Here is a 17416-nt window from a genome sequence, read left to right on the forward strand (position 1 = left end):
GCATTTGTGTATATGACACACCCTAATGGGACTGCTTTCTCCTCCAACATTGAGAAGGGCAGGAGCAACATGAGGGATGGAAATAGGGTGAGCCCAGTGGTGACTAAGAAGAAGAGAGGAAGGGGAATAATATAATCCCTTCTTCCGCTGATTACTGGCCATTTTTATTTCTGTGGCTAATGAATGCCTGCCAGTGACCCAGGGGTGAAAGACTGCTTTTGCTGGCAGCCTCGCCTCATTTTCCTAAAGCAGGGAACTACTTCACTACATATGTCAACCCATGCAAAGCACCCGTAAACACAGAGAGGACAACAAAGCCTATTTGAACACATATGTAAATAATGGATCACATTGGACAAAGGACACTTTCATATCAGGTGTACAACATGTACATAGACAGGAATGGCCCATGAAAAGAGATACATTTGTTTTTGAGCCAGGCTTTATGGGACTTTCAACACCTCCTCGATGCTGAGAGATGCTACACGTCAGTGAGAACAAAAAGGGGGTTTGTTTGGGGGATGCGGCCGGTTTGGCAGCCTGTTGCTCTATCGTCGGCTGCCAGGCCTGTGCGCCACTGCTGACCGTGGCCCCTGGCACCGGGGCTCTGGGAACTAATGAAGCAATCGTTAGTGGCAGGGCCTCTGGGAGGTCATGAGCTACAGAGAGAGAGAGAGAGAGAGAGAGAGAGAGAGAGAGAGAGAGAATGACTTGTGATTGTTGATGGCATACCAGTAAAGCACATTTAAACTGATTTGAGAGAGACAGAGAGAAATCTATCAATCTTTATAACAAATAGCTTTTTTTAATTAAACTTCATTACAGAACTTGACTCTGTTGCATGGATTTGACAAAGCATATGCAATTACTGTATGTGTCAGGCCAAATAATTCACTTATTATATTTCCATTTTAATTTTATGAGAGAGAGAAGGGAGATAAAAGGGACAGGGAAAAAATAGCAGAACGCAGACCCCACAGAAAGCAGCAAGAAATGGTTTTGGTATGAAAGGAGAGGACACCTAACCTTTAGCTTTATGCATACAGATAAGCAAAACAGAAGGCAAAGGAGAGGAGGGGAGCCCCCTTGAAGGTTTATGTATTAGAGGTGCTTTGATGACATGATCAGATATTTGTATTGCCCATTTATAGTTCATTATAGCAGATTTGTACAGTCACTTCACTTGATCATGCATCCATATTTCTCTTGTATATTTTTCTGCATAGAATATACAAATAAAAAATATGGTACAGCATGAGAAGTAGGAAGCACTAAGTTGTGATATTATTTCCCTGATGCATTCTTCTTACTCTTGGTCTCCAAGGCAACCACAGACTGGTCCAGTAAGGAAAATGAAGCTTGTGTTGGCATGGCAACCCAAGACACTTTGTCTTTATAAAAGAACTGTAAAAGATTTTCCTGAAGAATGACAGTTTAGTCAATTTCACAATTCCACCCCCATGTTGATCTAACTCAATGTTGCACCACTGCACTCTTTTTTTATATAACTTAAGTCAGTCATGGGGTTGTTTGTATGTGTTTGTGTGGGAAGCCACGTGCAGGAAACTCATGCACACTGCGTGGGAGGGTGTGATGCTGTGTGTGTGTGTGTGTGTGTGTGTGTGTGTGTGTGTGTGTGTGTGTGTGTGTGTGTGTGTGTGTGTGTGTGTGTGTGTGTGTGTGTGTGAGAGATAGAGATGGAGGGAGGAAGAGGACTTTTTAAAGAGGGTATTCTTATTCCAACAAGCCTTTTGTTTGAGACAACACTTAAATTATAGCTGAGACAACAGGTGGTAAAAGAAAAGAGCCTATATAGTTTTTTTTTTAGGATTTAGGCCACATTACTACTATGCCAAAAGGGACCAGATGTTGTTACCAATAGAATGATGCGTTCTTTAAATATACGTTACAATACAGAATGCATAGTAAAATGTAGTAATAGGCTACACATTTATGTCATACAAACATCCCATAGCCTATACTTCTGTAACTGTATCTGTAATCTGTACTGTATCTAGATTGTTTGACTGAAGAGGTTAACCTGATTAGGGGTTTGAATAGCCTGTCTCTCAATTCCTGCACCGTGCACTGAGTGTGGATGCACAACTGATTTCCTCTTTGCCTTTGCAGCAGTGAAACAGGAGGTGAGAATGACTCACCAGGTCAATAGGCTAAGTAGGGGCACAGAAGCCTCAAGCCCTACATGAATAAATCTGCTCCTCTGCGCCCTCCTGCAAAATGATTTGTTAATGCCTGCTGCCTTGTCTGTCTACTGTCTGTCTAGTGTAATACGTTTTACCAGTCAAAACAATCAAGCCATGTCCATGACAAGAATGGACACAAAGTAGTCTACAGGCAGTAGGCTACAGTTAGTTTAGGCCTAAAGCCTATAGATAGAGATTCAAACTTACTGTGAGATAGGCCTATGCAATCTTCCATTTCCTCAAGCTGCTTTTAGTAGCTAGGCTAAACGTTTTTCTGAATAAATGAATTGTTTGACCGATGAAAGCTTCATGGTAAAACGATGGAGGCTTTTAGACTATGGCCTGGATATACAGAGTAATAGTAATAGTACACAGACAGCGATCAGCATTAATCCCAGATCACAAGTCGGTTTAGCGAGTACCATCCTCTAGTGGATATTTTATAAACTACACGAGTTCTCCTACCTTCAGGAGTCTGCGCAAAACACTTGACGTTATGACGTTACCACATTCTCTGACGTTACGTAGGATACGTTCAGCGTGTGGAGAAAGTTCATCCAGTGCTGCGACGGAAGGTACTTCACCTCAAGTTTCATTCATTTTTATACCATTGGTTTTAAAACTGTGGGTATTTTCGTATGGTTTTGAAACTTTGTAGAAGTGCTCTATATTGCATTGCAATGGTTTGTTTCATCATCCTGGATTTACAGCGTGATAATTAGCCAATGTAGACAGTATAAGACGTTAGCAACGCTAGCCAGGTAGCGTTAGCCAGCTAATAAACATACGTTGTTTGCTAATGCTAATAGTGTTTTTACTAGCTACATGTGGTACATTAGAAACGCGCATTGACATTAAGTTAGAAGACGGGATTAATATAATCGAGAACCTAAACCGTGTAAACTTTGTTTGCTAGTGTAGTTTTTTTGCGGGTGAATTCATGCGATTAGCCATCACTATAACTAGCACCCTGTATCATTTATTCAAATCACTTATATTTCTCGTATGTCTGGCTTGGTTGATGATTGCGTGTTTGATACTGTTGCAATGCAAGTTCTCCTGGTACTGATATTTGTTTTTCGGGTATCAACAGCTATTAAAATGTACCGCCCCAAGCCCACGTTGAAAGACCGACAACATCTTTACAAGTTAATCATCAGCCAGTTATTATATGATGGGTACACCAACATAGCCAACAGTCTTATCAACGAAGTCAAGCCCGCCAACGTTGTCTCTCCCTCCGAACAGCTCATGCAGCTCGCTAAAATAGGTAAGTTGACAATTAACAAAAGTGTATTACTGACTTTCAAACGACTATTTAAAACAACTTTATTTGACTTTGTCAAAACCAATGTTGGATGACAGGGATGGAAAACGATGACAGTGCAGTGCAGTACGCCATCGGACGCTCGGATACCGTGGCTCCAGGAGTGGGTATCGATTTGGAGTTTGACGCAGATGTACAAACCATGTCCCCCGAAGCGTCCGAGTACGAGACGTGCTACGTGACCTCGCACAAGGGCCCTTGCCGAGTGGCCACGTACAGCCGAGATGGGCAGTTGATCGCCACTGGGTCTGCCGACGCCTCAATCAAGATCCTGGACACAGAACGGATGCTGGCCAAGAGTGCCATGCCGATAGAAGTGAGCTGGGGCTTCTCTATATATTTAAAGAAATTATGAAGTGTCAAGGTAGCCATGGTTGATTGTTTAGGCTACTGCTTTCAAAATGTGAAATTTGACAGATCAGCAGGTTATATGGTATTGCTGACAAATGTCAAAATCACCCACACCTGACAGCTATTCTGTCTTGGACATGCCACCTTTAAAAGTGCCATCTGTATCTTGTAGGTGATGATGAACGAGACAGCACAGCAGAACATGGAGAACCACCCGGTCATCCGGACCCTCTACGACCATGTGGACGAGGTCACGTGCCTAGCCTTCCACCCCACGGAACAGATCCTGGCATCGGGCTCGCGGGACTACACACTCAAGCTGTTCGACTACTCTAAACCATCAGCCAAAAGAGCCTTCAAACACATACAGGTAGGGCTGCTGCAACTAACGATTATTTTCATAGCCGATTAGGGCAGCCGTGGCCTACTGGTTAGCGCTTCGGACTTGTAACCGCAGGGTTGCCAGTTCGAACCCGACCAGTAGGAATGGCTGAAGTGCCCTTGAGCATGGCACCTAACCCCTCACTGCTCCCTGAGCGCCACTTTAGCAGGCAGCTCACTGCGTCGGGATTAGTATGTGCTTCACCTCACTGTGTGTTCAGTGTGTGCTGAGTGTGTTTCACTAATTCACGGATTGGGATAAATGCAGAGACCAAATTTCCCTCACAGGATCAAAAGTATATATACTTATACTGATTAATCTGCCGATTATTTTCTCGATTAATCGATTAGTTGTTTCATAAAATGCCAGAAAAGGGTGAAAAAATGACAATCATTGTTTCCCAAAGCCCAAGATTATGTTTTCAAATGCTTTGTTTTGACCAAAGATATTTAGTGCACTGTTATAAAGGAGTAAATAAAGCTGAAAATATTCAAGTTGCTCCAATCAGAGAATATTGATGTATTTTCTTTTTTTTTAAAAATGACACAAACTAATTAATTGATTATCAAAATAGTTGCCGATTAATTTAACAGTCAACAACTAATCGATGAATCGTTGCAGCCCTACATACAGCTGTGCACAGAGAGGCTGTATAACAGAGGGGATGTTAGGTGCAGATGTGTGATTGCCTTTTATAAGTCTGTGTGAATTATCTTTAGGTCTGTATCTCATTTATGTGTATGTGAGGTTGATGAGGTTTTAAGATCCTTTGGAAAATTATGTTTAAGAAAAATAAATGCAAAACTTAGCTAGGATATGAAGCAGATGCTGTAATGTACTTGTATGTTCTGGGGAACTACTAACACAAAAAAATGGTAAATACGGTTTGGTGGAAAAAAACAATGTTAGCTCATAAATGTTAATTATGAACCATGTAATCCAGTCCCAGAAAATGAAACTAGCTCCACTTCCCCTTCCCCCTTTTCCCCGTCTGTCAGGAAGCAGAGATGCTGCGCTCGATCTCCTTCCACCCGTCGGGCGACTTCCTGCTGGTGGGCACGCAGCACCCAACGCTGCGCCTGTACGACGTCAACACCTTCCAGTGCTTCGTCTCGTGCAACCCGCTGGACCAGCACACGGACACCATCTGCAGCGTCAGCTACAACCCCACCGCCAACAGTTACGTCACCTGCAGCAAGGATGGCAGCATCAAGCTGTGGGACGGCGTGTCAAACCGCTGCGTGGCCACCTTCGACAAGGCACACGACGGCGCAGAGGTCTGCTCGGCCATCTTCTCCAAGAACTCCAAGTACATCCTTTCCAGCGGGAAGGACTCTGTGGCCAAGCTGTGGGAGATCTCCACTGGACGCACGCTGGTCAAGTACACAGGTAAGACTGGGGTCTGCCTGCATGGGTATTTGATTATAAATTTAGCTATGTGATCTATGGCCACTCATTATAGGTGGGTTTTTTTTGGTATCAGTATCTGTGCTTTCAAGGAGTTCAACCCATCTACATTTTTAAAATGTATTAATTTAGCAAACACAGCACAGCTCACAGCCCTTACAAGTCTTCATTGTCCACAAGCTGTCCTTTCTGTACACTTGGAAACAACTTTGGTGTTCTTACACAAACCCTGGCTTTATAAATCAGAAAGAAAGGAAGTCGCTTGGACAGAGCAATAGGGCTAACTAATGATTATTTTCTTAATCGATTAATCTGTTGATTATTTTCTTGATTAATTGATTCGTTGAATAATCGATTAAATGACAAAATGGTGATAAAAATATTGATCAGTGCTACCCAAAGCACAAAATTATTTCCTAAAAGCCCTGGTGTGTCCACACACCAAAGATATTTACTTGACCATCATAGAGGAGTAGGTAAAGCGGGAAATATTCAAGTTTAAGAAGCTGCAACGAGAGAATATGGAGGTATTTGGTGGTTTAATTTGATAGTTGACTTATCGATGAATTGTTGCAGCCCTACTGAGCAACACCCTGTTCCAGCCCTCCACTATGTTATTTTCAGGGGCACTGAAGGGAGTGGGATATTTGATTGGTTGTGGAGTTAAAAAACAAATCAGCAGTCTTTTTCATGAATCAAGGACTGTACCTTTTAACTTGTATATGGGTCAGATTTTCTCATGCCACAGTCTCGTGAAGAGCAGAACAGAAAAGTGGGCCACTTGTAGCCGCACTAGGACAATGTTTAAAAAAACATATTCTGTCAGGGAAGGTCTGCGGTTTTCTTGTGAACAGTTTGTCTTTCATGGGATGCATGTTGGTGGTAGGTAGAACATCCATTGACTACAAAACACACTGTCAACTGTTGCAAGGTAGAAGTTAACTGAGGTAGCAGAATTAACCCTTACTGACTAATGCATCATATACCTTAGCAGCTTTAGAAGGTTAAAGTTAATCTCCTCTAAAATGTGTGTGTGTGTGTGTGTGTGTGTGTGTGTGCTCAGGTGCGGGTTTGAGCGGGCGTCAGATGCACCGCACGCAGGGTGTGTTCAATCACACAGAGGACTACGTGCTGCTGCCGGACGAGCGCACCATCAGCCTGTGCTGCTGGGACTCGCGCACGGCCGAGAGGAAGAACCTGCTCTCGCTTGGACACAACAACATTGTGCGCTGCATCGTCCACTCGCCCACCAACCCCGGCTTCATGACCTGCAGCGATGACTTCCGTGCGCGCTTCTGGTACCGCCGCACCACCACCGACTGAAGAGGAGGAGGAAGAGCAGGAAGGGAACAAGAGAAGGACATCAACATCACAAACTGTCAGCCAATACAGTTCATATCCAGTCATATTGCTGAGGAGCTTTCACTCTCTCGTACATGCCTCTGTCTCTCTTTCACTCTCTCGTACATGCCTCTGTCTCTCTCACTCTTTCGTACATGCCTCTGTCTCTCACTCTTTCGTACATGCCTCTGTCTCTCTCACTCTTTCGTACATGCCTCTGTCTCTTTTCTCTTTCAATCTCGTACATGCCTCTGTCTCTCTCACTCTTTCGTACATGCCTCTGTCTCTTTTCTCTTTCAATCTCGTACATGCCTCTGTCTCTCTCACTCTTTCGTACATGCCTCTGTCTCTCTCACTCTTTCGTACATGCCTCTGTCTCTTTTCTCTTTCAATCTCGTACATGCCTCTGTCTCTTTTCTCTTTCAATCTTGTACATGCCTCTGTCTCTTTTCTCTTTCAATCTCGTACATGCCTCTGTCTCTTTTCTTCCAGCCATGCTTCACTTCTCCCTCTCGTGTGCTGATAGCTGTTGCTACCCTGAAGCTATATTTGAGGTTGAGTGTTCTACATGCAAAGAGCCATGCACAAAAGCCTGCCTGCATTGTGGGGTACGGTAAAGAGCCTTGTATTGTTAATGAGCCATACAATTGCGAGAAAGCAGGATGTGGTTTTTCACTGTTAATATCTAAAATGCCACCCTGCCATAGACACAGTGGAGATGAGAAGCGCAAACCAGACCGCAGTGTGTTTTGGTGCAGTACCTTATTTAAAAGGAAGAGGGAGCTACCTATCAAGCAGGACTGGGTGAAAGTGTTTGGTCAGTAGTCACTGTCTTGTTTAGGACTCATCCACTGATTTGGCTCTCAAAGGGTGACATGTGAAGTAGAGATGCAACTGAAACTACAACTGAGTTCTCCATTTTGTTTGTGTATTATATATCTGCTCGAATGTGGGTGTATTTCATGTGAAAGTATTTCCATGTCTTGATGTTTTTTCTTTTTTTTTTTGTACATGTTTGTTACTTTAGTTGAGGTATAATGACATTGTTTTTTAATAAATAAAAAAAGAACATGAATCAGATTATACAATACAAATTGTTGCCTTTTTAGCAAATAAACAGATTCATTTGAAAATGGATTCATTAATCTATGCGTTAGTGGACAAAGTCTAATTTTACTGTCAAGTTTTGTGTGTGTGCGGGTGTGTCCCCGTATCCATCAGATAGAGCAAGACAACCTCTTCCAAAGACCCCTTTGAGAGGGATTTTTGGTAGTGAAAAACGCTCCTCCATATCTTAACTGTTTTCTGTTTATATTAGACTCATCAGTACACCATCGTTCTTACTGTAGCAGGAAGGAAGCTGATGCATTTGCATTTGGTTGAAGCATTGCCAGTACAAAGGGGCAAGTATGTCTAGAAGACCACAACCACATGGTTTGTGACATGATGGTTTATTGTACAAAAAAGACTTCCTCCTCTCTGCAGATGAATTCAGTTTCTCATGAATTTATGTTACTAAGAAGGCAATTGTGGCCATGAGTGGTAGCCTAAGCAACGTCATTTGTGAGTGAGTCAATAAACTTAAGTCTGTTTTGTAGGATAGGAAAGTCAGAAAATTGTATCATATTTGGAGCAAAGTCATGAAATATCACTGAATTTTGTTGTATCAGGTTAAAATGTACTTGTTAAAGTACAATATAAATATATTTCCATGCAAAATTGTTGTTTGTCTGGTTAGCTTTACTGCTTGCTTGAGTGGTTGAGGATGGCCCATCTTTGTTTATTCATTGCCCATTTATTCATTTAGTCTTATTTATTTATTTAGTCATTTATTACCTGAGCTAAGGGCACATCCCATACAAAGCACAAATATAAAATATATTTTGTGTAAAATTCTTGAGGCTAGCCCCGTATGCCCAATATATACCAAACAAAATGATTTAGTAAAAATTATCTGACACTACTCCCGATTACACCTGGGCCGAAACATCGGCAGTGTTACCCGAGACATGAATACTGCGGAATTGTTTTGACCTCTTATCTGATTTCAAATAAAATGTAAATGTACAATATAGAACATTTTCCTCATAAATAACCTGATGGAGTTTTAAGAAGGTATTTTGTCATTGAAATAGCTTTGTAGTAAAGAAACATGTAAAGAATCTTAAAATTAGCTCTGTGGAATCTGATTTGCTTATAGCAGTCATCTTGCTACTAAATCCAACAGAATACAGAATTCTGAGAGTTTTTTTGAAGGGGAAGTTGCTACATCTAAAAATATATGCATGTTGTGGGGGAATTCCAATGTGCCTGGCCTGACCAGTGTCACCTCAGAAAATTCACATATTTAATGTTGTAAATGGCTATAGCTGGACCATGGCGAAAATATGTATAGTACATTTATGCTACATAAGCCTAATCATTTTAAAACGGATGAAGGGTGTGAGTTTGACAGTGTATTTTGCCGACAGTGTATGCACACTGTGGCCAGAGCGAAGTCGGGTACACAAAGTGGCCTAAAATTAATAAAAGATAGATAAATCAGAAAATAACACTGCTTGCATGTGATTGGTTTATTCAATTTCACTTCACCGGGGAGGTCTCGCCTATTTCAGAGTCCCCAAACTCGGGCCCAATCACTCAGTAGAAAACCCTTGTGCCCTTATATTTAGCTGTACAGTGTTCTACTCTTCAGGATAGCAATATAGCAGTGAATTTGAGCTACTTGAGTAGCCTGGAGCGTCAGAAAAAATGCAAAAAGAAATTAACGGTCCTGGTGCACATTCATACAAGTATGTTAGTACATCAGAATCTAGTTTCAGAAAAGAAGTTGCCTCTCAGGCCATGGTGGCAAATTTTTAAGTAGTAGCCTACCTATAAAATGGCAGTGAATAGCCTCTGGAATGCTGCTTTCCAGACAGAGTTTCAAAGAGACTTTTCTCAGACTGGCCAGTGGAAAGAAAATACTCAAATGGGCAAAAGGAAAATGATTTTAAAAAGATAATAGAAGGACAAATCTAAGGTCAGGCATTTGGTTCCCAGAGAAAAAGGCATGGCAGGGCAGATGCTGGAGGAGTGCTTGGCACCATCTCCAAAACACATCAGACCCTCTGGATGAACAGCACTTGACTGAAGCCAGTTTTATCCTACAACAAAACAGTGACCCAAAGCGTGGGTCTAAATAATGCCAGGCCTATTTAGTCAAGAAAGGGTCAAGCTGCAATGCAGATAAGTCAGTAATTACTACCAATGAAACAGACAATTTTCAAAACACATCATTACTCCTAACTTTCACAATATGTTCTACTAATTCTACTGCACCTTATTTGATGAGGTGGGTTTCCAGGAAATGTGCAATTTTATGGATAATTCTAAGCTCCTAAGCCTCTAAGTCCTCTGTCCAGGTAGGAAAGGCCACAAAAAATACGTTTTCACAGACCAGTTACCAACTGTATGTTGCCACAAACATTAAACATCAAAGACATCAAACTGGCGAAAGGAATGCACAAATCTTACAAACAGCACAATAAACCAAAACTCCATGTTTCACTATTAAAGATATGTAGAGACACATGTGACTATGAGGAGCAAAAGCACTATCAGGCAGCAGTTTATACACAGACTCAGTTCCAGTTCTGCGCAAAATAGTTTATGGGTGAAACCTTTTGTAACTAGGACCTAAACTGGTTCCAAAGTGTTGTGTACAGACTTTCTTTATTTGTACAACTTATGCAGCCATCCTAGTTGGCTGACTATCTTTTAATGTCTCAAACAGTTTTGTAAGGTCAGAATTGTTGTAGACCGATTGTTGAAGTTCCCAGTACCCCCCCCCCCCCCCCCCCCGCCCAGCCTCTTCCAGTGTTCATCCCAGGCATTCGCCTTCTTTTGTGTTGTCCTGACAACAAAGGCCAAGGCTCGAGAATTCACGCTTTTCAAATAAACCCGTGACATAAATCTCAAACCTCAAACTCTCTCAAACCTTAAACAAAGACCAGAGAAAGAGGGGAGTGAAAACAAAAAGGAAAAAGGACGAAAATAAAAGCTTATCGCTAGCTTGCATGCTATACAGAAAAATAAATAAATACACTTTTTTAATATACTTTTACGTGGTGTTTAGCTATGTTCCTTTCCATGCAGCAGATAATATCACCCCCCTCCCCCCAACAGAGATGCAGAGAGATGTTATAGGAAGGCGGGGCCTTCAAGGTGTTTAAGGAATGTGATTGGCCAGCTGAGAGAGAGGGGGAAGGCTGTCTGTCATGACTGTGCGCTACTCTCTCCACACTCTTATGTGTGGAGCGTCCAGGGTCCCTGTAACAACTTGCTATGTGCTGAAGACTGCCAGTGTGAAAGACAGACAGACAAACATAGGAAGAGTCTGTAGGCTAATACAGACACATACACAAACATAGAGGGAGTTAAATATAAGAAAGTCATACTGAACAATTGTGCCAACTGCCAGCTATGGTGTGGAGTGCTTGGATTCCTTGAATGGACTTTTGAATGGGCTGTGTTTATGTGTATGGATTCTGACTGAAGCTGATTCAAAGAAATGGAGGTAAGTGCGTCTTATCTCACTTTGGGTTCAACATACCAAGCACATAAAACGTTTTTGAATTGAAAACTATTTAGTTGCTCATAATTTGATCAGTCTGGTCTTGCATTACTTTCACATGAATTCCTAACATGTCAAATAATAACATTCTCACTCAATAACAACAACAACAAAAACAACAACTGCCAGTGTGCCAGGCTGTCCTCTCTCCGGTGTAGTCTTAGTGCCACCCGGCCAGGTTTTGCTGATAGACAGACCACCAAGTGTTGGGATTTCTGTCAAAAGCTGTGGTGTCAGCTACCTCTGCTGCTCCCACTGCTGCTGCCCGACCCGGTCAGCCTACAGTGCTCCTGGGTGTGCTGCCCCTAGCTGCGTAACCTGAGAGGGTTTGTCCGGCATCAGAGTGCTGAGGGCGAGATTTTTACCAATGTCATTAACACCCTGGGCCCCGTGTCGAGAATCAAGCTGGGGCCCACATTATCAGGACATGTCGAGTATAATCTGAAATCCTTCATGTTCCCTCAGTGCCTTGTTATGCTGCTGTCTTTATTCGGGATGTGTGGTTACTTTGTGAGTTCAGCCTTTCAAAAGTGGTTCTCTTTCGAAAAGATGGTTCTCTTTCTGCGCGAGCCTTAAGTGTGTGTGTCCTGACGGTGAGATTTTGGGGGGTTTGGGTAGTGTTTCTGCAGCTGTGGTGGTGAGGCTTATGAATGCAGAAGTTGAGATGTATAGTTCTTTCAGATAAAGAGAAGTCACGAAGACGGAGTGAACCATGTTATCATGATCGCATTTGAAGCACAGCTTTGGTGTTCATGCTTGAGCTATACAACACTGTTAAAAATAACGTCATGTGAACCTTGGTGGGTCAGGGTTGGACTGTGTTAATTATTAGAACCACTCTGAAAGGTCAAATCAAATGCACTTCACTATAAAAGACATAACTATTGTGTGTAAATGTCGATTGAAATAGACAACCTAGTCCTTTATCAATGGGATTTGCATGCTGTATGAGTGTGTGTGTGTGTGTGTGTGTGTGTGTGTGTGTGTGTGTGGACTTCTGTGCCTTACTGTGAGTTCTGTGCCTTACTCTGGGTGTGTGTCTGTGCGTCTGTGTCCAGTGTGTCCTCTGGCTTAGTGAGTCCCAGCTGGGCTCCCTCTGTCACAGGCCAGATTGGTTATGGCAGGAATCTGTGAAAAAAGACTCCCTCTTCACAGCTGTTCATGACACATACTGTAAAGTATATGCATCTATGATATTAGGTTCTTTGGTAAACACTTCAGTCCAAAACAACTTTTGATACTTTGTCATTTAGTTGTTGTCCATTCAGCTGTATATTTATCTTCTTATGTACCCAGTTTCATGTGAACAGTATAAGATTTCAATGAAAAATGTCGGATTAGAGCATCCGACTTGTACAGTACTTGCTGCCCGTTGTATGTAACTTGAGTAAAATCCTTGCAGACACCTTTGTACAACGACCTGATGATAGAGCAGATAGAGAAGCAAAAGTTATGGACAAACAACGGTAAACCTTTTGAGATATAGATCTTTCCATCCATGACTTTGGTGGACATCTTTGTTTGAAGATGGCGGCATACTTTAAAAACTAAAACAAACCAAATCTCTGTGTGTGATTTCACTATTAAGTCATCATATCAGAGTGTGTATCGGTTGAAATGTTGTGCTCCTTGTTGACTTGGTCTCTGGGTGTGAGTCCCAGTGCTGCATTATGGCCCTGAATCACTGGGTTTGGGCTCTCGTCACAAATTAACAGAAGGGTGAAGCAATGGTCATTCTCCTGGTTTCAGCTCACAGCCTGCCCCTGTGCGTTTTTCACAAGAACTAGTGTCATCTATGTTGTAATCATCCGTCTGTCCTTCCAGCTAAGACAGTGTGACAACTGACGGGGCGGGTGATGAGAATGAGGAGCAACTTTTCATCCCCAAAGCCCAAGGCCCAGGCCTGTGGTATGTGGTCTGCCTGGGCGGTGTTGCTTTTGTCCAAAATGTGTGAGAGAAAACAAACCTTTGGTTAGCCCTGGAGAAAAAAAAAAGAAGATCTCATGTTGTGGCTGCATGGTGCGATGAGCTGAGAATGAGGTCACTTCCATGCTGGGCTGCATTAAGCTAAATGAAGAGAAAAACACAGAGAGCCACCAAGAGTGGTGCATCATCAGTATGGGGTCATTTTCCATCAGGTCTGCTCGAGGTCTGTGATCCGTGTGACTCATCCTTCCCACCCCCACCACCCTGGACACAGACAGTGGCGAAGAAGTAGAAGTGAAGTTTCTCAAGGAAGTCTGTATGACTGGAGAAGTACCACCTCCACAGCCTCCACCACCCCCAGGCCTAGCACCACCACCCGTCTTTCACATCAGGAAGTTCAAATAGGCATGACTCCCTCTTGTCCCTGTCGCCCCCGGAGTTTCCATCTGCCATGGTGTGGATGAGTCGCCTCGGCTGTGACCCCGATTATCAATCACTGAAGTTTGTGTGGGTTTGTGTGTGTGTATGTGTGTGTGTGTGTGTGTGTGTGTGGGGGGGGGGGTGTTAGGCAAGGAGAGGGAAGGGTGGTGGTGGTGGTGGTATCAAGACGTGAGATGGAGGGAGTGAGGGAATGTGTTCTTTTCTGACGGCTCGGACGCTCTAAAATCGAAAATGTTTTCAGTTAGTGAGACATGCCCATTCTACAGTATAGTCCATTCCACTGTCCAAGCAGCATTCACTATGATTTCCTTATTTCCTCGACATTCTTATGTATGAGTGGTTTTCGTAGACAAGAGCTGACACACAGATATGCAAAACAAGCACATTTTTACATGGAAATGACACAAAAATGGCACTCTGTTCATTATCTGAGCTTTGGGTGCACTTACAGATGCACTTAAACTGCATGAACAACTGCATGGCTCCCATACGCTTCTGTCACCTTGTGTAGGACACTGATGCTCTTGCCCCCATGAACTGAACGGGTATTTGTGGACAATTGATGCTCTGCAAAGCGCAGAACCATGTTGAGAAAGAAGCGTGCAGTGTGGTGGTGGAGATGAGTGACCGCATGGAGAGGAAAAAAAGCAGAAGATGACACAGGCCAGGAAGTGAGCTGCTAAATAAAAACCCATCAGTCGGGCTGGAGATAACACACACACACTTGCACGCAGGCACACACACACTCACACACGCAAATACATACACACCACACATGCACAACAGGAGCACAATAGTTATTATCACACACATGCTAGAGCTCACAAACAACTTTCTCTTAGTTCTTTAAATCCTTCAAACTATTGCCACCAACTCATTGCAGGCATTTAAGAGAAAACAAAAACATCTACTGATTTAATCATACCACAGTCCGAGGGTAGGATTTGCTAACAGGTCAAGTGTATGCCAATGAGCAGATGAGAGCAGAGGGGAGAAACAAATAGAGTAATCTGCCTGTCAAATTAAATGTGTGGCCCTGTAATACTCCTCTTGGAAAACTGGGAGGATGTGTAGGAAACATCTCCCAGGAAGTTTTGCTGTAAGAATAGAGGAGTTGTATATGATATCTGTCACTGTGCTGAAACAGGAAATACCAGGGCAAGTAGACAGGGCAATGTCACAGCCATTCTGGGGCCACATCACATTCTGTGTCCTCCTTTTCTAAAACTCCCCTTCTGATGTGATCTTTGCTGAGGAGTGTCCTGAAATGTCCCTATTAGATTTTATCCTTAGATGTTTTTTTTTTTTAATAACATCCTTACTGACTGATGTGGCAATTCAGTGTCTCTCTCATTGCAGACGTTATGTATGTTTTGCCCCCAGACTATACAAATCCTCAGATTTGGCTTCCTTCCACAATTGTGTCTGCATTGTGAGGAACCAAAGCTTTTCTTCATGTCACCACGATATCTCCTCTTAAAATGTGCTAACGTCAGCTACCGTTTAATGTCCTGCATTGACAGTATGACAGCCTGACATACTTGCCCCTGCTGCCTCCCCAGTCATTGTGGTGGGAACGTCTTGGATGTCAGTTTTACAGGCCCATTTCCTCCTCGGCTACGAAGAGAGACAGGAGCCTCGGGCGCTCCGGGGCCAAGCTGGGATATGCTGAGCGTCTGGCTCTGGCAGTGACACAGTTTAAATGTTTACCGTGCGTTATCCCTCTCACCTCCTGTGAAAATATGACACGCATCTTAGCTGGGTCGGCCGGGTGTCACTGGGTTTCCTCTCATAAATCGGAGCAAACTGTTGATAAGTCTGATCTTTATACAGCAGACAGAAATAGACCGTTTCGATTTCACTGTTGGATGGCTTTCAGCATGCTTAAGGGAGGAAGGCTTGCAGTCTGAGCACGCTCGACTTTGTGAGGTTCAACTGAGAACGTTCTTTGTGAAAATAATACTGAAGGTGTTTGCAACCAGCAACCAAGGTCTGACATCTGAAAGGTTCCATGCAGAACTTGCACATTTGCAGACAACCTAAGAACATTTGTCTATGCATATTCAAGTACACATCAAGTGTTTTGAAAAGGTTCTGATTGCTACCCAGCATTGCGCACATTTCTGTCCGGCAGTGATGCTAGTGTTACGTGGAGGTGGTGACCTGACCCTGGGCCATGACCCTGGCCACCAAAAGGTGAGAGGTCAAAGTGTGCCAGGAATGGCAGATTCCCACACAAGCCCTCACCTCTGAGTTTCCGCGTGAGAATGGCTCCTTGGAGGTGCATGTGGAATGTGCAGGATGTGGGATTTTAACTTGCCTCACAGAGAGAGAGAGAGAAAATAGCCAACTGCTTACATCGCTGAGTTTCTTACACATCAGCACAATAAGGTTTAAGGAGTAAAGAAAATTACTCAAGTTCCTCATTTAGAGACAATTTGAACACATATTTAGATTACTCATATATATGCTACTGTTAGAATGTATAGACAATAGCCAACGTTCACATGGTAGGGTTACAAGTTGTGTTGTTTTCAAACTAATGTGTTGAAAACGTTGCGTTGTTTTTCCAACACATCTCAGTGTCCAGATAGGGACAACACATTTGTTTGAAGAGTGTAGCTTTTGGTAAAACTTTTAGTTTTGGCAAAAAAAAAAAAAAAAAATATGTCTAGTATGTTTTAGTTGAGGTCATATGGATATATTTTGACGTATTAGAGAGAGATCATACATTTGCAACTCCGAAATGGCTCTGTCCTTATTCCAGTTGTTTATATATCATGGGAAAGTGGGACAGAGAGGGGAGGGTGAATGTGGAGAGAGAATTGGGTGAAGGCAAAGAAAGCAAACAAGCAAGAAAGTGGGGGTGATCGTGGGGGCATGGTGAGAAAAATGAGTGAGTGGGGGGAAAGAGAAAGGGAAGAGAAAGGGAAATAGAGAGACAGAGAGAGAAAGGGGGGCGGGGTTAAAGGACAGAGACAGCTGCAGCTTTCTGCAGTCCTCACACCAGCTGTCTGAGGCTGATCCTTGGGGCCAGGCAGGAGCTGGAATCCCAAACACCTCACAGCTGAATCTGACCTCTTTCTACTGTATCACACACACACACACACACACACACACACACACACACACACACACACACACACACACACACACACACACACACACACACACACACTCTGTTAAGTATGTCAAGAGGAAAGTACACAAACCACTGAAAAAGTTCACAAAGTGCATGTTGGTATGCACTCAGAGATGTAAACTCTCAGAAGACATACCCTCAGTGTCATCTGCAGAAGGCACATGAAATGGAGCTTATGTGTGAATATCCCTGAAGGTCAGGCATCTAAACTAAATGACTAACCCAACTGACTAAGTAACCAAACTGGCACCCTCTTTACCACAGCCTCTGTGTTTTTTTT

The 17416-nt window shown here is 43.0% G+C and overlaps 2 protein-coding genes across 3 annotated transcripts in view; both read left to right on the forward strand.

Annotated features, from left to right (window-relative positions):
• Window positions 1-2684: 2684 nt before the first annotated feature.
• cstf1 (cleavage stimulation factor, 3' pre-RNA, subunit 1) lies at window positions 2685-7077 on the forward strand. 2 transcript variants are annotated; one of them, XM_042088913.1, is made up of 6 exons: window positions 2685-2779; window positions 3298-3474; window positions 3570-3847; window positions 4055-4252; window positions 5263-5653; window positions 6735-7077. In XM_042088913.1, the coding sequence occupies exons 1-6, from the start codon at window positions 2701-2703 to the stop codon at window positions 6992-6994; spliced, it is 1383 nt and encodes a 460-aa protein (XP_041944847.1). In that variant the 5' UTR covers window positions 2685-2700; the 3' UTR covers window positions 6995-7077. The 2 variants fall into 2 exon arrangements, with proteins under 2 accessions (XP_041944847.1, XP_041944848.1); XM_042088914.1 differs by having other exon boundaries at window positions 2755-2828.
• A 4241-nt stretch (window positions 7078-11318) lies between these two features.
• Window positions 11319-17416, forward strand: part of cass4 (Cas scaffold protein family member 4) — a 15298-nt gene continuing 9200 nt past the window's right edge. Inside the window, exon 1 of the mRNA XM_042090371.1 lies at window positions 11319-11570. Within this exon, the coding sequence (XP_041946305.1) occupies window positions 11565-11570 (6 nt within the window). The 5' untranslated portion in view covers window positions 11319-11564. The remainder of the gene's footprint in view (window positions 11571-17416) is intronic.

This window comes from Alosa sapidissima, chromosome 4 (assembly GCF_018492685.1).
Source record: "Alosa sapidissima isolate fAloSap1 chromosome 4, fAloSap1.pri, whole genome shotgun sequence".
NCBI lineage: Eukaryota > Metazoa > Chordata > Actinopteri > Clupeiformes > Clupeidae > Alosa > Alosa sapidissima.